Source organism: Lygodium microphyllum, unplaced genomic scaffold (genome assembly GCF_053477565.2).
Source record: "Lygodium microphyllum isolate KBCC unplaced genomic scaffold, Lygodium_microphyllum_v1.1.10 scaffold_139, whole genome shotgun sequence".
NCBI lineage: Eukaryota > Viridiplantae > Streptophyta > Polypodiopsida > Schizaeales > Lygodiaceae > Lygodium > Lygodium microphyllum.
In genome coordinates, this window is record NW_028229622.1 from 91,260 (window position 1) to 114,608 (window position 23,349).

Consider the following 23,349-nt stretch of genomic DNA (forward strand, 5'->3'; position numbering starts at 1 on the left):
ATTCATTACACTTCGCACCTTTAGCCACTATACTTCATATGCTTTGACTTTCAAGGCATGAAATACATGTTCATAGACATCCTTAAGCATTCTTAGACCAATAACATCAACTGTTTAAAAGAACCAAATGTCCTTTTGGATGATAATGAAATCCATACGTATATCTTCTATTTGCCTAATTTTAAACAATTTAGTATACTTCACACCTTAAGCCACTCAACTTTATATGCTAACTTTCAAGCATGAAATACATGTTCATAGACCAATAGTATCAACTTTTTAAAAGAACCAAATGTCCTTGGAATTCTTGGATTCTATGACTAGGGCTATCATAAGTCTCATATAAAAGTTGGCAATTGAGATCAACTACTTTTGGAATTAGTAACTTATATTTATATGGAAAGGTGAGTCATTATCAATTATATAGCTCAATTATTTTGGCCATCTCTCCAACTCAGGGGATCCCCATGACCTAAACAAGGAATCCAAAACACTAACCTAGTTTAGTTGCTCATACACTCGACAATTTTTTCCTCTAATCTAGCATGTGAAGCATGGTGCTCATTCAAGTGTCTAACTAGCTCAAATATCCAATTGACAAGTTTCATGAAAATAAGTTTGTATAATACTAGTATAAGGCTAAGAGTATTCGCACCTATTAAACCTTAATTCACCGAATGCACTCACCTTGTCAAAATCGAAAGTATTGCATTGATTAGTAGTGATGTAAAGTTATGTGTAAGATCATGAATTAACTCTTTTTCTAACAAACTATCAAAAAATCACCAAATCCATGTGGTCTAAAAGGATTAAGTTATCCTATCCTATAAGATTGAGTTTTTACTTTCATGACCTCTACGTGAGTGTTCCCTATTGCTCATCCATACCCTTGGTTGGCCCCATTGAACATCAATTTGCCCAAGAGACTTCCTACCAACATAAGTAGCAAATTGCAAAATAGTTCACCCATGGACTCATAAGCTACACCATCATTAAGAGTAAGATACTTGAGCAATGCCTCTAAATATAACCATTTAATCGAGTTATCGTATTTTCAAAATGCAAGCTATTTTAGGTGCAAAATATTTTTGTATTGATTGAGTTTTAAGACTTACATTGATATTTATAATCCAAGGAACACCTTAACTCAACTATCTACTTGACAATTTGTCCCATTAAAACATCCATCTCGATGATCAACCAAATGGAGTCATAATCATCACTTTTTATGTTATATAAGGTGCCTCCACCATTGCATCTAAGAATAGAACCCATGATCTTGAGTTAAGCACACCACCTCACTACCATTTGAGTCATTCTGACCCAACATGCGCCTATTTACGAATTGGAGCTAGAATAAATCTCATTTAATGACCCTAACAAACAATCATGTTTACTTTCCAAGAGACTTGAGGAATTTGTAATGAATCAAAGCTTTGGATACACAAATTTGCAATTGTGTGCAAATTTGTAAATGAGAGATCACTATTTTTGGTCTCTTGTAGTAGAATGACTATAACATGAAGATCTTGACATACAAAAGCATTACCCTGTGTTTTTCTAAGGCCCAAATGAGTGTTCACCTCTCTCTCTCTCTCTCTCTCTCTCTCTCTCTCTCTCTCTCTCTCTCTCTCACACACATATATATATATGAAAGAAACATATTTGATACCTAATGCAAAAGCTTTATCCACGAATTTCTGAATAAAAAAATAGGTATCCGCAGCTTTTCTAACTCCAATTTTTTTCAAAACTAAGTGTTATGACTTTTTAATTTCGAAAGTTTTTTTGGTTTTGCAATTAATTTTATATTGAACCTCAATTTTTAGTGAGCCTCTCTAGACTCTCTCTCTCTTGTGTGTGTGTGTGTGTGTGTGTGTGTGTGTGTGTGTGTGTTACTGACGTTGGGAGAAAAGAGTTAGGTTTTTCGTGGAAAGGCGTCTCGGAGTCTCTCTCTCTCTCTCTCTCTCTCTCTCTCTCTCTCTCTCAAACTATGTGCTTTGGCACTTGCACAACAATCGACCCACAATTATTGCGACTTACAAGATAAGAAAATATATAAGGCATGCTTCAAATTAGTACTTTGAAGAAGTTATTTAACGTCGTCACGTCCGTCTCGAGGCGTCGCCGCCACCCACCCACCACCCCACAAAACACAAACACTCGAAAGAGGAGAAACTCATGTGAGCGCGCGCGCGCAGAGAGAGAGAGAGAGAGACACACACACACACACACTCACACACAGAGACAGAGAGAGCGAGAGCGCCTTTTCACCCAGCCCAACGTGTCTGATATCGGAACACCAAAAATGCTTCACACTTCAACAAGTATTGGGAACGTGAATACAGCCATCATCTGTCTTGGACTTCATCCTTCATGCCGCTGTCGCCTTTTCAGTCTGTAAGCTCCATAGCTGCCTTTTATAACTACCTCACCCTAAATATCTGAGTTTCTGCATCCACCCTCAACAGTAACCACATTCACCAAACAACACTTACACGCTCATCTGCAAGAGCAACTGGCCTCAAGCTTCACCTTTAATTTGATCAAAAGCAAGAAGGGTGGGGGGGGGAGGAACTAATCCCGTTCACAAAACCAGACTTCCAGAGCTCGTCTACAAGAAAATAAGTGCCACCATCAAGCAGCAGCTCAATCGGTGGGATGCGTACATGAGTAATGGGAGATCAAGAGTTCAAAACCCACCTTCAATTGTCAAGCAGCTCTTCGGTGCTTTATCCTTACGGCTGTAGAGATTGGGATGATGCCCGATCGATCACCAAGGATTCAAATCGGTCACATTACCAGCCTCAAGTAATCACAGTATCGCCAAACAACACTTCAAGCTCATCTACAACAGTGCCCTATCCAATCCACAGCAGCATCCTGCCCTTCTTCCCCTTGTACATGTACATGGGGGCCAAATAAATTAAGATACACACAAGAAGCTCCTAATCGTCAACATTGAGACTCGCACGTCTATCATACAGATTTTACAGATACAGCTGATGCTCAAGCTAAAATTAAGCATGTTAGACCTGGCAATCTGTGAGACCTGAACACAAAGTTCAAGTGAGTCCTGGATACATTGCTAATCCATGATGCAATCATGCCCAGGCCATATCTGCCATGCTAGATTCGGTTAGTCCCATTGTCCTGAGAATCATTTGATTCCAGATTCGTCCAGCATCCAGGAAGAGCTACACTCTGCTGCATCTTACTGGCTCATCTGCAGTGTCCCTACCACTAAATCCCTTAAAGAATCTTTGTTCTACATTAGACCTATCTTGTTCAAAGACTTTCTTGTCAGAGCTTCCCTTTGACAGATTCCTATCACAGGTGCTCATGTTGCCACTCACTTGTTCTGGCTTATCCTTTTTAATGAACTTATAGGTATATGACCCTCTATCAAGCCAGTCCCCATTAGGCAGCCCAAGATTGTGGGAAAAGAGTTTGGATTCTGCTGGCGATGTTTGGCGGTCTCGCAAAGTCTTCAAAATGAGGGTCTTCAAAAAATTCATCACTTGAACAGCATGCATTAAAGCAGTCAATGGGTCTGACATCTGCAACCACAACAAGCATGCAGGATTCCATTAGTTAAGGGTTTTTATTGTAAAGCATTGCACAGGTGTCTGCACCACTCCTATGATTAACTCCTAACCTGAGTCATATTAGGTGCAAAAACCATTGCAACATTGCGGGCATTCATTTTATTTGCCTGTTCCTCCTGTACAACATCTGCCATCAAGTTCACTGCCCAGTCAAGTAAGGCAGCTTGGGTAGGGGGTAACAATTTCATCAAGGAAAGGCACTGCTCTTCTGAATGACATTGTAGAAGCTGATCTGGAGGTAATGAATCCAAAACTCCTCTAGGAAGTTCTCGCAACCATGCCTGAAAACAGATCCAATGTGAATGGAGGGTGAGTATAAAGCCCCAAATAAAAAGGGAAAATCAGTCAGTCCCTGCAACAAAAGTTCTCCAAATCAAAACCAAACCTTGATCAGACCAGCGAGGCAATGCACGTCGATGTTGTCAGGGACGTTTCCCTTGTTCAACTGATCTCGCACATGCTCCTCTTGGCTATTTTCAGGGTTTATTCTGAAAATGCCTTCTGACTGCAATCAATGTAAAAGTAGACATGTTCTGGCTTAAACCCCCTGTTTGTTCATAAAACGCAGAAGCACCCTGATCCTTAAAAACCAAAGCAATTACTCACCTTGAGGCCTCCTTGATCATAAAGGCGTTCTTGCAACAAAAGCAAGATAGTGGGTACACTGTTGCCACGATTGTCATAACAGCATTGCATGGACTCTGCGGAGACTCCAAACACACTTGCACTGCAAAGCACGAGGAAATTTAAAAAATATCTTAGGAGGCAGCTCAAGGTAGCTCATCAGAACTTTGTTTTTACTACATAAACTCCACATGGATCCATCATCATACATGTGTAACAAAAGGAAGAAAATGCCTATAACTGTACTGTAACAGTGATACCCTGATCAGACACACTGGATTGTTTATGCACAATCAATATTATTGACCCTAGCAGATTCCCTGCTAAAGGCGCTTAGCAGGTGATGCAACCTTGACAGATATTGTCGACCCTTCGAGAATCCATGTTATAGGAACTGGCAAGTGCTGCACTCTTGAGCTGATTATGCACAACCCATATTGTTGACCCTTTTAGATTCCATGCTTCAGGCAGAAGCAAGTGCTGCATCCTTGAGCTGTTCATGCACTATGCACATTATTGACCCTTGCAGATTCCATGCTATAGACATTACCAAGTGCTTCCTTGAGCGCAAACTAAACAGGAACTCTCTGCACTGATCACTCAGATGATCCACCATACCACAACATGCAGGAAAAAAGTCCCTAGTAGCAACACTTCAGAACAATTCTAACACTATCTAGCTAGCAATTGTAATGTTGAAGGCAAATCACAGCACAAATGACCAGAGGTAGAAAAGGCAACAAGAGCAAGCTGACCAGGATCACTGATGAAGCAAAAGGACTTCATCCATGGTTGGAAGGGAAAGAAAACCCTTTTGAAGACTAAGACATGACAATGACCAGAAGCAGGCTAAACTGTTTGCTTTACCTGGCACTGGGAACCCTTCGAGGAATCTCCATCTCGAATTCCACAGGGAGGCCCAGGAAGCCATTGAATCGATCAAATGTGACATGTGTAACATGGCGGACATTGGTCGGCCATCCAATATCCATCTTGATGTCATCCTGTGGTGACTGGCATGTGAGGCCAGAGCGGCGGAAGGCTGCAAGGAGGAGGGCCAGCACAGACAATTGGGCCTGGACTTGGTCTTGCTCGCTGTCGTCCATCTTCTGAGCCTTTTCCCCCACCATAGCCTTGCTCGCCAGTGCCTCTGCCGGCACCGTCGCGGGCATAACTGCAGATGGTGCTGAAGGAGATGAGGAGCTTGCTACATTATGACCAAAATCCATGTCTCTCACGGCATGGCGATAATCTTTAGTCTGTAAAACCGCAGTCATTCTTTCTCACCGGCTGCAATGCTTATCAGTTGCAGTGAAATCTCCTCTCAAGTGACTTTATCAAATGCAGTAAGATCTCCTTTGAAGTGGCTTATGTAATCTTCTCTGTAGGAACTGATCAAACCCACTCAAATTTCTCTCCGGTAGTGCTATCAAAATGCTGTCAAACTCTCCCCTGTAGAGCTTGCTCTTGCAGTCATTTCTCCCTTGTATTTCAAATTCTCTTTCACTGTTTCTGTCTTCGGGATACAGAGGAAAGGATGGAGCTAGTGCTAATAGAGAGAAATTATCATTCACTGGCTGTATCTCGAGGATACAGGGGAAAAGGATAGAGCTTGTGCTATTGGAGAGAGGAATGTTTGAGAGGTGTCATGTTGGAGGAATTTCAAGCAGGAAAGCAGAGACAAGGATTCTCAAGGAGAGAGACTCGAAGGGATAACGAGGAAGCATAGGGAAGAGATTCAATCCGTTGAAGAGGTGCAAAAATGGAGGCGAGACAGGGACACACAGAGAGAGGCGAGAGACGAAGACGAAGAAGAAGAAGAGGGAGGAGAGAGAGAGAGAGAGAGAGAGAGAAAGAGAGGGAAGTAGGCGTTTTTGATTGTGAAGATTGTCGCTTGAATTGAATTTCTAGAGAGAGGAGAGAGAACAGCACTCTAGAGAGAGGATGTGTGCATGTATGCGCATGCGTCCCCATCATGGGTGCGTGTCATCAATACATACGTCAGGCGGCTCTAAATTTGGGGGGGGAGTGCGTGACCCCCAACCGTATCTGCGAACATAGCTGAGAGAACTAAACTTGGCTAATTATTGTTGCCTTTGAGGCCCATTTAATGGGACCATTTAATTCAAAAACTGCGCGTGTTGGCGGTCCTCGGCGCCCCACCCCCAAAATTGGCAGAGCCGGCGCCAAATCTAGCACAGACCCACGCCCCCCCCACGCCCAAAAAACCGTCATCGTGCTAGCACGGGCACCCTCTTTATACCCTCGAGCATTCCTTACCTTAATTTTCCCCAAAGGCGCCCCAAACAAGGACTCGTTCACACCAAGCTAATGGACATGCTCACCTAAGGGTCAATTTCAGCCTAGAAACTAGCTTCCCAACAACTAGTTTCCAGCATGTTCTATGCTCTATGACTTTCAGGGTCGCATCAACCAATTCCCAACCAACCGCATTTCCCGACTGCAAAAATCGTGCCACCCCATTAGCTTCCCTGCCTCTTGCTTCCTAGCACATTCTTTGTTTATTGCAAAAATCATGCCTTTAAACAAGCAATAATAGGCAAAGGAGATGGTGCTTATAATTGTGGGGTTCAGCATGTGGGCCTTCTTTCAGACGACCATGAGGAGGGTGTTTACAAATGAAAACTGCACAATTCCGAGGGTGGGGTTTCCAATGGTTTTCCTAGAAACCAGAAACCGGTCTAGGTCATGTGGATCAGTTTTCTACTTTCTAAGGAAATCATTATTTTCTAGAAGAAATTCCCCTGCCTAATTTCTCGACGAGAAACTATGGGCTATTCTAGGAAAAAAGCACATCTCAAAGGTCCTACTTCCTAAAGTTGGGAAGTGCAAACATTCTTTTGAATGTTTTTATAGAATGGGGTTTTTGTTTGATAAAAACTCCTAAAAATAGTTTCCAAGAAACTACCTCATGGAAACAACTCAAATGTTTATACACCTCAAAGTAGCTCAACAACTAGTTTGAGGGTACTTTTTTTTTTTGCAATGTAAATATGAATTAAGGAATATTTACAACCTTAGCTCAATTTACCAATTTATCCACACGATTATATGTGATCAATTGAAGTTTCTAGCCCCTCAAATGGCCAAATTACCATGGCCATGATAACTTTCCATTAAGAAATAAATCCCAGACTCATTTAACTCCTAGAACCAAGGAATGCTTACTTCCACATTTCTTTCACATTCAAACCAGCAACCTTTAGCCATTCTCAACCTTCCTCTAGCATGACTCATCAGATGCAATTTAAAAGAGATCTTTGGTCTGAGCTTTGCAATGGACACAATACCTTTATAAGCAACTATGTTAATTATAGGCGAGCATGATAAGGGCAACATCGCCTTTCATAGGAGCTCCAACATTAGAAATAACTTGTTCACATCCATACAATTGCATTTTCCATGTCAAAATCCCCTAATCTAATCTTGGAAGGAGTAGTAAATTATATGTCAAGCCCAATGGGTCATACCCATTCTACCCTTGGGGAGACATCATTTTGATTCAAGTGTTTAAGGAGCAATGCCCCTACTTGATTAGAACTAATATTTTTGAATTATTTGCAAGTGAAACCAATAGCTCTTTTATGTAGTGGGCAAATCAAGTCCATCAATATCTTTTGGTGTTGTCATATGATGATAACTAATAGCATGCCATGCATGTTTATTTCTCTCATCCAAACGTAAAATTTTTCTCAATCTCTTCCCTTGTTATTTTGGAAAAATGCAAAGTAGAGGCCATAAAAACAATCATAGACCATAACACTCGTTTAATCACCATGAATCTTTGAAAAGAATGTAAGTCGCAATGCTTCGGACCTTCAATTTTAAGATTTCTCTTATCTTTCAACTGTTGAAACCTTTGTCTACTAGTAATCTCTATGCCTAATTGGCATCCTAGATACTGGGTGATCCTTCTAGTCCCTATATCCTTGAGATTAAAATGATCTAGCAAAGTAGCATCCTTCTCAAAGTGCAATCATATGACCTTTGTTCTTCCAAGCTAACCTAAAAGCTAAAAATATGTCAAAACTCCTCATATAACCAAAGCAACCTATCAATAATTGCATCCTCTTCTCCAAGGGTGTTTGCATTATCATTTGAAAACATTTGAGAGCTAAAAGTTGAACCATAGGTAAGAATAATTCCAAAAGTAGATGACCAAAGCAACTAGGAGAGGGGCTAAGGGACAATCATGCCTAATAGGTCTCTTCAATTGAAAACGTTCGTGAAATAGCCATTGATATTAATGGGGTTTATAGTGTTTGAGAATGTCATTGAAAGTAGAACCAAAATCCAACCGTTTCCAAGATCAAAAGGAATACTTGGCATTAGAGAAAAGCCAATAGACAATTTCATAATCACAAGTGGCCTCTTATATCTTCCTCCCATAAACAAACCTTAACTATTGTTATGTACATTCTCAACTAGTGTGCATTTGATTTTCATAGCAAAAATCCATGGCAATATTTCTTTAAAACACTTAAAAAAAGATATGGGCCTCCAAACTTTTCATCTTAGTCTTCTTGGGGTTTTGAGGATTAACTTAATAGCCCAACTCAATAGGTGAACCATCCATGCCTAAAACTTTATTATTTTTCATCTTGAACACCACCTACTTCAATTCCTCCTCTAAGAAATGTCTGACTAGAAAAGCAGCTTTTGCTCCAAAACAGCACAAGGAATAAGCTTCAAAAAGTTAAGAGCTCTATCACAACATTGCTCCCGTGCAAAAGTGACAACAAAAGGTAACGACCCCATAAGGAAAATATTTGCTTTGCATAAACAAAACCTAGCAACCCACATGAACCCTTACTAAGTGAGAAGAAAAATGAGCAATTCCAAGACATGAGTAGAGCAATGGTTCCTTATGCCACTCAACATTGAGATTCTCTTCTTGTTGTTATGCATTTAGTGATAAAATTATGGCTTGAATCTTGTAAAATATTGAACATTTCTGGGAAAAGTAGGAGTCTAGATTGCAAGGCATTATACTAATCTCTAGAGTACAATGGTTGAAGGTTGGGGATTGTCTATGAACCACATTTTTTAAGTCTTAAAAAATAAAATGCAAGAATCAATCATTTGTGTCATAGATGAAAAATGGGATTGGCATAATGATATTTAGGGATCCTTTAACTTTCTTCATTCTTTGCATAAAATTTACTATTGATAATGCACAACGTTTGCCATTGACCCAAACTTAGTGAAAAGGATCCAAACTTGCCATGAATACTTAGCTCTTAGCCAGTTGCATATAACAATGGGGTTATAGTAAAGACTACCTAAAAGAATCTCCTATAGGTAACTTTAGAAGGGTGGAGGAAGTAGAGCCTCAAAGCTACGTTTATTATTCATAAACATGTGGAGACAAGTGGGAGATAGTTTCAATCTTTGTTTTTCACCCAAGACAAAGTATCCCCCTATCCCATTTGTTTGAGACCAATTAAGTAGCCATCTTTCATTTAATTTGATAGTTATCACGAGTTGATTATCAACAAGAAAATTAGGGAGAGGTAATAGAGATTATTCCCTTTCCTCAGTAAGGGCTCTAAAATTAAACCTACTCTGGTGCTTCGCGCTAGTATTTTGATGGCGCTTCACAAAAATGTTCATATGCATTAGCTGCATCATTCTTAGTGACTCCACTAAAATCCACAATTTCCAACCTAGGCCATTCATGAGCTACTATGGGCTCACCAAAGTTAGATTACAATTAGAGTTACATTCTTCTTAAATAAGCATTTCATAGTCTTTAATGTGTTGTCAAGCCTCAAGATAAATGGTGATATGTCCCCTTCACCATCCCCTTTGTCTTGATAGTAGGGTTTTCAATGTGCATGAAACCATGCACACGAAGGCTTTGTGGATAATTGCCAAACAATCCGTCATGCAAAAGTAATGGTCTCAAATGAAAGCTCACTAGTTAGACCCATTCGAAGGAACTTTGAGTAGTCATGATTTGTAACTTTGAACATAATATTACTCAATAAATCACTTTACCTTGAAACATAAAAGAAAACCCTAGATTTAATAAAACCTCTCTCATTTTGGTACTCCTAGTTTTATTCATGATACTATAGCAGTCAATGGTATGTTTTCTTAAGCTCTTGTTATTTTGTTCAACATCATCTTTCTTAGCCTCATTTGTAATGAACCATAGGCTTGAGGTCTCACCATGTTCCTCAAAGTAGTGTGGTTCAACATTGCTAATTATCCTCCAGCCTAATGTGCAATGGCCAATTATTTGTCTCTTGCTATATCACTTTCCAATTCACATGGGTAGTTGATGTTCTCACACTATGCCTCTAATTTTCCTTTCCAATCCATTTAGTTCTCCTTGTTGCTAGCAAACATGATTAGAAAATTGGCTTTTTTGACTTAATCTAGGCTGCAAATTACTCCAATAAGAATGCAATAAAGCTTGAGAAAAGTTCATATATTACCTTTTTTTACGCTAGTTGATGGAAAGTAAAATTCCTAGCCTACAACAACATGGATTTGCTTTGCCCTCCACATTACTTTCCTTGCATAAGGTCCTATAATGTTTGAGTTAGCCTGATTTCTACCTTTCAAATTTATTTCCTCCTTATAGATATCCATCACATTGATGTCCTCTAAGCACAACTTTAGTCTTATCATGGAATCTTAGCTGGCTAATTTCATGAGTCCAGTTGGTGCTATCTTTTAGGAAAACCCTAACTTTTAAGTATCCTCAGAACATACAACTCATCAAAGTCAGATATACAAAGTGCTTCTAAATAAATAATTTTAAGTGGCAAGTAGCAAGAGACTATGTACTTTGAGTTGCTTTGGTGGTGTGAGAAACAATAGCATAAAGTGGCAAGTAGTAAGAGAATGCAATTTCAACTGGTTGGCACTATGTGAGAAACAAAGAGCTACCATGGTCTAGGATTGATGTTGTGTCAATCTCCATCTTTTTGCTCTTAGATCTAGGATCTTGCCATTTTTGTCCATGTTCTCCTCCTCCTATTTTAATAAATCAAAATTGAGTTGTTGGCTTTTCTAATCCAATATAAAAATTGAAGTCAATTTGGCTAAACCAATTTTGAAATAGTAATCAATATACTTGCTTATAGGTAGTAATTATTGCACACAAAAGACCTAAAATAAATGTTTTGACTAACTAATACTTAGGATGAAAATATACTTTAAAAGCATCAATTTCGAGTAATGACATTTTTCTCAATATGTTCCTGTTCATTTCAAAAGTTATGCTTGTTTGAAAATCCAAGATAGTAATTGAATAAATTTTCTCTAAAAATTTCACAATAGTAAAAAGCTCATTTGTTTAAGATATGATCGATTTCACATACAAGAGTTTATATCTAGATATTTGAGTGTCTCAGTGGTGGTGATGTCATAGTGTGTGCACGCACACACACACAATCCCTCCCTCTTTCTCTCTTTATATACAGTTGCATGTGTGTGTCACTTGACTTGTCAATGATTACTACAAGTGCCATGTGACACGAGACAGAGCAAGAGGGAGGAGGAGTAGTAGCAACCATGTGAGTACCTATTCTCTGAACATTTATGGATTAGTACATGTTCCTAATTATTAATGCATTAGCTTTGACATTCCACAATCACGATGGATTTTTTAAAAACATCAAGACATCAAGAGAGAGACCATTAATGCGACGACTTCTCTTAGGCATAGAGGTATGAGTGTTATCAGACCTTAAAACAAGAAAACCAAAAAGTGATACATATGCACTTATATATTTATATATGTAATTAGTAATTAGGAAAAATCAACAATTATGTATTCAATTGATATAAATATGTATGTAACAATGATATATCCATAATAATATATATGACATAATGTTTTGTATGTGTGTGTGCAATGTCATATTTTTATTACTAAAATTCTAAATTTAACCCACATTTGACCATTTTTTGGCTCGATTTTTGGTTATAATGTAATCAATACAATTGAAATAGATCCTTTTGAAAAATCTCCCTTGCTTATAATGTTACTTGGCATGAACATGTTCTTTATTTGGGTTAGTTGCTTCCCTTTGGTAAACCTAGAGGAGGAGCTAAACAACCAAGAAATTTGTTGCCTTCCTTTGGGAACCTAGAGGAGTTGAACTGAGTGTTTACTAGATATGAGAGGATATTGAGACTTTTATAGCATCTCTACTATATATTAATGAAAGGCTTCTGAGCAAAGATGTGCCATCAAAACCTCGGAGTATGGCCCTCATGTGGTGCACATGAATCCCCCTACAAAACCTTTTGGGGGCCCATCCGCTCCGCCTACGTGCCACCCCCGTGCCCGTAGTGTCCTATGGGTTCTACAAATTTTGTCCCATTAAGCAAGTAGTATAGAAGAGTAGATTCACAAAACACATATAAATAGAAGGGCTGCGAGCATGCATAAGCCCACACTCAAATGTTATGTGACCTATAATTGATTAAATTAATCGATTAAATAATCAAAGAATAAAATAAACTATTAAAATAATAATTTTGTATGATTGATTAAAAGTAAGTTTTCGTAATCGACTTAATGTAATTGATTAAAATAATTGATTATATAATCAATCAATCAATTAAAATAATAATTTAATTGATTAAGTAAACCTATATTTTAAAATAATTGTTTAAATGATTGATTAAATGTAACACATTGGCTGCATCATTGTCTGTAACTCCACTTAAATCCATGATTTCTAGGTTGTTCATGAGCATGCTTCTGTGAGTCAGTATCTAGATATTTGGGCTTCTTCATGGTGGTGATGTCATAGTGTGTGTGCACATGCACACACGCATTCCCTCTCTCTTCTCTATCTCTCTTTACACACACACACACACACACACACAGAGTTGCATGTGTGTGTCACCTGGCTTGGCAATGATTGCTACTACAGGTGCCATGCAACACACAATAGAGTAAGAGGGAGGAGGAGGATGAGTAGTAGTAGTGCGCCAATACCTATTCTCTAAATATTTATGGATTAGTACATTTTCCTAATTATTAAAGCATTAACTTTGACACTCCACAATGATGATGGAAATTTTTAAAAAATACATCAAGGGAGAGACCTTTGATGTTACAACTTCTCTTAGGCACAAAGGTATGAGTGTTGTTAGACTTTAAAGCAAGAAAACCAAAAATTATATACACCCTTATGATATATATGCAATTATATATTTATATACATAATTAGTGATTACAAAAAGTCAATATTTATGTATACATTATATATATATTTATGTATAAATATTATATATATATATATATATATATATATATATATATATATATATATATATATATATATATATATGCTTCCCACATGCCATCAACATGATGAAGAACGTTTTGTGGAGTTGATCTCCACATTTTTAAAGAGAAATCAAAGTTTTATCCAATGCTTACATTTGTCAAGAACAACATGTCCACATTGCCCTCAAGAAGTAGAGTCTAGCCTTTGATTGGGAGAGATTAGATTTCTCAATAAGAAAGTATCCAAGTTAGGGATCCCTATGCTCTCCATTCTAGCAAAGAATATGAATTCCCTAAAATTTTAGGATTTTGTGCCATTACAAAGGCATAAAGAGTGTCTATAGACAATGCCCAAATGAGCAAACCCTTAGCTTATCAAGCGAGTCCTCAATTTATCAAGCAAGTCTATAGAATCCTATTTGTCACCCACTTAACTCTCAAGGGGAATCCCATGGCCTCCTTCATTATAGCAAAGAGTGTAGATTCTCTATAATCCTCATAGGTGCCTCATATACTCTCCATTGTTTACTACATAGGCACCTTATAGGTTTGAACACATGTCAAAAAGGTGTGGTCTCAATGTGATATTCTACATTTCAATTATAAAAGAGTTGAAGATATACTTGCTTGAAAATGCAATCAATTATGCTATGCAAGTTCCAAGACTTTAGTTTAGGAGGGCATATGAAATAGAAACCTTAATTTAGAGGGACCATTAGTTGTTGTCCCATATTTTTTGAATTTTTTATGATTGATCCAATATTTGTTTCAAAGGGACCATTAGTTATTGATGTCCCATATTTTTTGGGTTCCTAACAATATCTCATATAGCACTTACACATTGGACTTATCCATCTTTCAATGTGATAATTCTTACATGTTAGACTTATCCATCTTTCAATGCATCTTGTTGTCTCAAGTACTCCCTTTAGGATACATAAATGGACAATTCCTAAGAAGTGAATATTGGCTACTAAATCTAAGCACATGGGAGGCTTATGTTGTATTTGCACAATGAAAGAAGTGTTTCTTTAACCTATATTTGTGAATTACAACTATGAAAATTATGAATCATTAATTGGGGACGCCATTAACGTTAAGATCATATTATACTCTATCTCTCTCACATATGCTCTCTCTCAATAGTACATTGGGAGTACAATGAATAATCCTCAATAACCCTCTCCAAGTGTAGTCAATAATGTTTCTACTATAGTTTTTGGCAATGGCAGTAGGTACAAGGCATGCAAACTTATCAAAGTAGATAGCAAACACAAGTCTAGAGATTGACCTTAGCTCTACCAATCCAAAATCTTTGTAGATAGGTGCTTCAAATCATCCATTTTTCCATATTTATATAAAACTGAAAGGGATGATTGGATCCAAAAGGACATTGTCACATCAATTTCCCCCTCATTACAAAGTGCACTTTCATCTTCACCAAAGGAAGGAAGGTGACACATGAATCCATTTAAGCATGCATGATCTTGTCGACAAGAATTCTTTGTAATGCATGGTGGCATGCCCACATTTTTAGGGTGATTCTGTATCATCTTCATTATTATTCAAGCATCTCCTCTTGACTAATGTGGCAACCACAAAGTGATATACCTCAACACAAATTCCCTTTCTAACCCCATGAGATGAGCTCTAAGTTTACAATGCCAAGGTAAAGTATCAAGTGTACAACTAATGTTTCTAGTTACTCTACATTTTCAAAAATCCTCTAGGATTGAATTTTTTGCCATCTTGCACATGGATCATAAGAAATTCCACATGGTGAAGCACCAAAGACCACAGAGCCAAGGTGGAGTCAATGTTTTTTAACAATTGTTGTTGACTAAAAACTTGTTAAGGAAATACAAACGTCCTACAAGGCCAGTATTATGCGTATAGGCATTGAGAAATATTTTATTTACTACATTTTTGAAACCCCAATCTTTCAATTTCCTTTGATTAGTCTAGTGAATACTTGATCTAACACTTTCCATAGCTTTAGTAAAATCTCCCATTAAGCTATAAAAAGATCCATCCTCACTACCCTTATAGCCTTTTTGATAAATTTTCTTTTGGACCTTGAATACCTTCTAATGTAAGAATGAATTTTGATGATTCTTTTGTAGAGCCAATTATAGAAAATATCAAAATTCAAAATTTTGTGGACTTCGAATACCTCCCAATGTAGGAATGGGTCATGCTACTCTTGTGCCAATCATGGCAAAGCTCAAACATAAGAAAGATTTAATAAGCCCTTTAACCATTTTGATCATCCTACTCTCACCATGTTAACAATTATCCTTACCTATTGTGTGACACTGTTATAATTTAAAGGTCCAAGAAATCAAGAGCCTTCATATGCATGGGCAATATCTTATGTGACCACTTAGACATTGTCATACACAATCTTATGGTGATGTTCTACCTTGCTATTAAGAGTTTTATTATTCTAACTATCACTTTTACAAGTCAAGAGACATCTATTTGCATTACCTTTCCTAATTCAATTGAGTATATTATAGATTCCAAATTTTTGAAATGAGAAGTATTTGACATTCCACATATTGATAATCCATTCCAAAGTTTTGAGGTCATCCCTTGCATGTCTTTTAGGACAATCTCTTGCATAGTGACCTTAGAATCAAGGGAAATGTAACCTTGAGGAGGATAGTGGCAAAGGAGACTTGATGGGAGATATCTTCTATTGCGTTAAGCTCAAACCATGGAGAGTAATAAGGAGATCAAAGATAAGTAGCATGAAACCATCTTACACAAGATTGATAATAATAATCATAATAAAAGTTCTAGACCTACAAAAAAAAAGTGGAGCTTTGTTTGCATGCAACAAATCACAATAAAGAGAAGAAGAAGCTTTATATTAAGAAGCTAGCAAGGAGGTCTCTTGTGGATCACAAGTTTTACGCTACACTTGGAGATGATGATGAGTTTTTGGGTATTGATTTACCTTTGCATGAATAAGACATTAAGAAAAATCAAGGTCTCTTAAAGCATGAGGGAAATCTACTTAGAGAAGGAGAAGGCTATATGCAACAAAGTGATCAAGAGTCACAAACTTCAAGTCTTGGAGCTATAAGAAATTAAGTTGGTGGTTAAAGAAAGAGAGCTCGATATTCCAAGTCATTGTGCATTTGTTGAATGTTTCACATACGAAAATGAGACACTTAGATTCTTGTTTCAAAGTGGCTTAAGCCCATGCTTGTACAAGTAAATAGCCAAAGAAATCCTATTGGAATTGATGTTGTGTTGGTGTGGAGGGGATTTGGATCCATGGTCTATTTTTACATTTAATATCTCCTTGTGAATCGTGTTTAAAACAAAATAGAAAGATAAGTGACAAGAAGTCCCTCTAGATACGGGATTGGAATCAGAAGACCCTATTAAGAAATGATAGGTCCAATAAATTAGGTAATATGATATTAAAATGAGAGGCCCGATTTGGATAGTCATGTCCCTAAATAGCACTAGTTTCAAGCTCTAGCCTTAAGTAACAAGGAGCAAGGAGTGCCAAGCAGAAATGGATGATGGGGACAAGTGCCCCACTTGACACGTCTTACGTTACTCATGGCACACTATGGCTTGCTTTAAGAATCAGTATGAAATTTTTGCTCAACTCGGTTACATTTTCATTGTTTCCCATCCTGGTATCCTTCAGGTCTGTGCTAGTGAAACATCACCAACACAAGCTCACCCCTTTAAATTAATCCACAAGATCCCTATAGGTTCTAGATATTCCAATGGAGGTCCCTCACAATGGTCAATTTGTCCCATAAATTATTGCTAAGGCTATTAACCCTAAGATTGTAGTTCTTATTGCCATAGGTCCTTCACCCTATCCAATATGGTTTTGCTTTTGGAAGAAAAATCCATGATGCAATCCTCAATCTTATGCTATCTATAGAGCTTACTCCTAGCCTAGATACATACTTTCTCCTTGTTAATATAGATTTTAACAAGGGATTCAAATGCATTAGCTATAACTTCATCTTATCCACTCTTAGATATATGGAATTTGGAGCTAAAATTATTAGGATGGTTGTTATGTTTTCAAATGCCAATGCACGAGTGTATGCAAATAGAATGATTAGGTTAACATTCCCTATCATGATTTATTGATTCCCTTATTGTATTGCTATTTACTACTAGTACATCTCTATTTTTGAGAAGGCTAGATTGAAAGACCCAATAGGGGGTCATGATTTCCTGTCCTTAATGGTAAGGCCTACTATTCAAAAATTTTTATGTGCATGATAACTCCAATATTTTCATAGCTAAAATTTTAGAAACATATAATGAAAATTCCTTTATTTAAGATATATGATTAACTATGAAATTAAAATGATGTGTCTTAGTTGGGGGGATCCCAAGACTAGCTGCTATAATACAAATTCAACCTAATCTAACATGATGTTGTCTTCCATTACCTTAGCTATCCATTCGGATTACAAATTAGTTCAAAATGATGCTTTGATTGGATGAAAGCTTTTGATAATAGACTTTTTTTTGCTATCTTGTAGCTTCACAATTGGTTGATGGTGTCTAACATAATACTTCTCCTAACCCTAATTTTTATGATAACTATGCTAGTTCTTAACAAGGCCACCTAAAATAGCTTGGAAAATATCATAAGGTGTTTCAATTGTTTCAATGATAGTGGAAAGACATGGGATGTTATCTCCTCAAATCACACAAATGGAGGATGGAGGCTTGGGGCTAAAGTAGCCAAGTCATAACCAAAAAGGCTTACCTTTTCTTCAGTCACAAAATGATGGGTATGATTGTAAAAGCCTAGATTCTCAAAATCGTTTTCACATCTCTATGCAAAAATTTGTCTTGTGAAAATGGATTACTCACTAAAGGGTGGAAAATCACCATAAAATCATAAAATTGAGGCTAATGCTAGTGCATCTGTAGAAAGGGCTATATGACACATATCAATGGCTAGTCCCTGTGTGAACATGCACAATAATTCTTCCTTAGTCAAGAAAATATGGCATGTTGATTAAGCTTTTGACCTAGCCATCTCACCTACCATGCAAAAATCTAAATTGAGTATTTTGTTTGCCTTCAAAGGCATAGGATGTTGGAGGGATGTGATTAAAATTAGCACTTGTAATCCAAAAGATCTTGCTCAATTGAAGTAAGACCACATTTTTGACATCAAAGAATTTGAGTGGTTAAACATTGTACTTGTTGGGAACAAGAGAGATGATTGGCCCACATCAAACATTATTTACAATGACAACATCACAAAGTTTAGTGCAACATCTCTAAAATTGCATGAAAGAAAATGAATTTAGGAAAATAGAACCACCCTTCTTCTTCAACCTGGACAAAAAATGGAAAAAGAAGCACCCTATGTATGTGTGAATGTATAGAAGAAGAAAACAAGAAGAACTTAGAATGCCCTTCAATTAGGTTGAACTTTATTCCTGGGGGGGGGGGGGGGGGGGGGGTTTCATAATGAGGATCTTTCCTACAATGCTTAGAATTGGAAAGAGCGTTCCGGTTCCCTTAGTGTGTATATTGTGCCAAAAAGTTGAGGAGATAGTGGATTGCTACCTTTCAAGGATATAGTCAACTCAAGGTTATCATGTTTGGTGATGCCATCAACATGGACAAGGAATCTATGAAAGCTCTGAAAATCCTTAGAGCTAGAATCATTAAACACATTTGACATTTGGGGAACTCCAAGATCTTTATAAGAGGTCCCTCATTTAGAGGTGCTAGTGAGACCTTTAACAAATGTAAATCTGCTATAGTAAGTGTCTTCAAAAGGACTAAAATATTTGGACAAGTCTATGAAATTTTTGCCTACTCACTAAAAAAGTTGAATAGCTAAATATGAAAAGAGCCCATCTTTTCTTAGAAATATTTATATTTACTTCTCTTAATACAAGTTCAGATTATTTAAAAAATACTGACAATCCACTCTTTCATCTTGTATTGCTAAAAAATATTCACAGTCCACTATTTCTTCATTCTATGTTATATGATATGCATTTAGTTAGTAATAATTATCCCGTGCTTGCTTCTCTTAATTTCCAAGAGGAATTTATTTATGACTCAACCAGTTAGTCATAACTTTTAGTTACATGAATGGTTCATGCTATAAATAAAATATGAAGAAGTAATGAGGCATGAGGTTGCAATGAGTAAGTGTATTGTAGAGTTTGGCCTAGGCTTTTGCATGTGATAGTAGATACAAAGTTAAAATTAATAGCTTTTGGTTGTAACAAGCTCTACTTAATCAGTTGATATTAAGATTATTTGTTGATTTGAGTTTGCTATACTGAATGAATGTTGCAAAGGGGCAAGTATATCCCTAGTATCTATTGAAATCCTCAAGGCTAAAGTACTCTTGCATGGGGCCTAGGATCAATAGGTGCTTCTAAACCTTATGCACACTAGAAAAGAACCATCATCCCTCCATGCTTTGATGAAAAATGTACAACAATCACTTTCATGAAAATAATATTATGAACAACTAACCAATGTTCTAGAATACCTTGGGTAGTACCATAAAAATGAGGCTATGTTTGAGAGCACAAGTAAGTTAAATTATAAACATCCTAAGCTCATTTGATGGTTTATATTGATTTGTTAAACTAAGCCTTATGAATCTTCAATTTTAGTAGTATAATTTGTTGTATAAAAGTTTGCCATGATAACCCCATTATGTTTGATAACTTTTATGATTCACCCATTGCTCAATGCTACCAACGATATACTAGTGTCAAAAAAAGCTAGTTTTGAATTAGATCTTCCACATATATTATCAACACGTTATGTAAGCACAATTTTCAAAACAAAAAAATTAGCATACCAAATAAGCTCCTTCCCCATGCAACCCTCTTTGACACATAAATCTTAGGTCTCCTAACTCTTTCTTTTGCAAGAAAGAAAATGAAATATGTATAGTAAAACCTAGCTCTTTCAAATTTGGTCACTTGTTGAATCTACTAACTTAGGAGCATACCCAAATGGTGTGTATATATCCAACCAATATACCCTAAAGTTATACATATGGTTTCTCTATCAATCACAATTCTATGCAATATCAATCATCGAGGTTTGCTCTTATATCTATGGAGCTCCTTTTAAGGTTTTGTTCTAACCTGCAATCCGATGAAGCAACAAACACAAGAAAGTAACATGAGCAAGGGACTTATATATTCTTAAAAAGGATCCATTTCAGAAGTAACCTGCAACCCAATGAAGCAACAAACACAAGAAAGTAACATGAGCAAGGGACTTATATATTCTTCAAAAGAATCCATTTTAGAAGTAACCAACAACATATTCAACATTCTTTCTTCTATTTTTATGTTCATATTTTCATTCTTTAACTACAACAACCTTCTTGTACACCCTTACATAATGTTAGCATGTTTCACAATGGGAAATGCACTACCATTTAATAAGTAAAGACTTATGAAAGCATAATGCCATCACAACCAAATGTTTATTTTATAAAGGTCATCATTTGATACAAGGAATCCATGCTTGGAGAGAAAAGCATACTTTAGTTGCCACAACTATAGAGGCTTTTGGGATTCTTTCTACATTGGCAAGTGGTCTATGCACCTTCACAATGGTAGATATCGTAGACATGAATGAGGATGCTCAAAAATTTTGTGACACTTGATAGTTTTTTGGATTTAATTAATATTTTATCTTTTTTAAAATGATAAGTTATGATGTAATGGTTCACATTTTGCTTCATTGTCATGTTTTGACATATAGCCATCTTTACCATAATCAATATTATGCTACTCTCACTAATAAAAATTATCTCATGATGATGGCAATTCATACATTATTTTTGTCTCTCATGCCACTCTTTGTATCAATAATCATGCATAGTATTATAAACTATTTAGTTCTATGCAAAGTTGTGGTTAACATTGCTATTGTAATTTTCCACATGCCCTATTTAACTACATTTAGGATACATGTGCATACAATATTTGAACTTGATGGGACTTTAGCAATGTTGTTGTAGAACAAGAAAAGTTGATAGTTTTCATTAGATTACAATGATTTAATGTAAAAGTAGGGTGCGTAGTATTTTGTCACTTTACAAAACAATGTGTTTGAAGGAAACCTTACAAATTGCATCGTCTTTCTTAATGCTTTCAAAACTCCTTGAATTTAAGGTTTATGGACTTTAAGTAGGCTTCTAAGGAATCTTTCTTCTCTTTCCTTATAAGTACCTTATTCATATCTTGCTAATGAACCACAGCTCATGCTATGTTCCAAAGTTTGATCCCTTATCACCAAATGTGTTGTTTTCATTTTGACAAAGGTAATGAATCTTTCTCGATTGAACCACTCTTTCACTCTAGCCTAGAGAGCTATCGCATACCTACTAAGCTAAAATAAGTGAGGTACGAATATGTTTTGATTCAAGTATTGAGATCCTTCTGAATTCACTCAATCTTCCAAAGAAATAGATTCATTTTTTGATGTGGAGGAGTTTTCCAAGTGTTAAACATCTTGAATTTCAAACTAAGCACACTTGAGAGAGGAAAATACCACTAGGAATTCTCCTTTAGTTTAAAGAAACAGCACATGGGGCCCCTGTAATTCTTTTCTTTTCTTCATCCTACAAGCTAGTCTTCCTTTTTGATTAAGCATGCATTTTCCATATGCTCACTACAAGGGAAGGGGGGAATAGCAACACCGATTTGTGACGAAAATTATCGGCGTTGCTATTTGCATTGCAAATGCGACGCAAATAGCGACGGTACTTAGACAAAAAAACACGGTTGAAACTTGAGCGTGGCATTTTGTGAAGCCGCTGTGCCACCATTCGCGAAGAAGAGGAGGAAGTGTATGAAGGGCGAAGAGGAAGAGGAGACAAAGAATCCATCTTCGAGCCTTTGCTGTGAGTACATTGCTCCCTCTTGCTTTGTTCTTGTTCTTTCTCATTTTCTATTGTTATTTTTTGTTGAGATTAATGAGGTGCATTGAGGGAGAAAGAGAGGAAATGAGAGAGGGAGAAGAAGAAAGGAAAATGAAGAAAGAACGAGCGAGAGAGAGGGAATAAATATGAAACATAATAAAGAAAGAGAGAAAGACAGAGAGAGAGAGAGAGGGAGGGAGAGAGAGAGGAGAATGAACGAGAAAATACGAGGGGGTAGAGAAAAACAAAGAGAGATTGTAGTCATGCAAGAAGACATTTCATGGTTAAAAGCTTGGTGAAAGAAACTCCCTACACCTTGACATGTCACAAGGGCCATTGCACTTGAGAAGGAGTAACCAAGTTTTCACTAATGGGAAGCTCAACTCAACTCACTTGTTTGGACACCTTTAGGAGTGTTTTTAGAGTGTTAGATAGAGGTAAAAGAGATTATTCCAACACTTTTGATATGCTCACTTCCAAAGTAAGTACTAAAGGCCCTCTTCATACCTCGAGAAGTGAACTTGAGTAGTCAACCTAAAACTATTCTTAAGCTCACCTGGAACCATTTGGTGATAACAACTTGAGTGGAGGTAGCACTAATAGTGATAGTCAAGCCCTTGGACCTTATGCAGCTAGGTCATCAAAAGTGACTAGATCTAAGAGATGACAATCCTAAGAAGACTAGGATCTCACCTTAATTAGCCTACAAAATCACTCACACACAATTGGATAATCAAAAAAGGGAGTTCACACATTGTGTAGTGTTGTAAAAATTGTGATTGAATGCTTGTTTGCATATGTCATAATTGAATTGGAAGTTTGAGCACCATCATCATGAAGATACTTACATTTATATTGAATCACATTGATTGTGGAAAACAAAAGCCTAGTTGTGCATGGTGCATCTACATACA

General features: G+C 36.9%; 1 protein-coding gene across 1 annotated transcript; it reads right to left on the reverse strand.

The window, feature by feature from the left end:
* Nucleotides 1-2,186: 2,186 nt before the first annotated feature.
* Nucleotides 2,187-6,069, reverse strand: LOC148008426 (rho GTPase-activating protein 5-like). Its single transcript, XM_087674231.1, has 5 exons — nucleotides 5,100-6,069; nucleotides 4,215-4,335; nucleotides 3,994-4,113; nucleotides 3,659-3,889; nucleotides 2,187-3,560 (listed from the first exon to the last, which is right to left on the reverse strand). Exons 1-5 carry the CDS (start codon nucleotides 5,507-5,509, stop codon nucleotides 3,198-3,200), a joined length of 1,245 nt encoding a protein of 414 aa, XP_087530357.1. The 5' UTR covers nucleotides 5,510-6,069; the 3' UTR covers nucleotides 2,187-3,197.
* Between the last annotated feature and the right edge of the window lie 17,280 nt (nucleotides 6,070-23,349).

Coding starts and splice junctions, on each gene's coding strand:
- LOC148008426 (XM_087674231.1), bottom strand. CDS start 5,509: ATGACTGCGGTTTTACAGACTAAAGATTATCGCCATGCCGTGAGAGAC. Junction 4,336..5,099: donor CGAAGGGTTCCCAGTGCCAG/GTAAAGCAAACA, acceptor CGTGCTTTGCAG/TGCAAGTGTGTTTGGAGTCT. Junction 3,890..3,993: donor GCCTCGCTGGTCTGATCAAG/GTTTGGTTTTGA, acceptor ATCTGTTTTCAG/GCATGGTTGCGAGAACTTCC.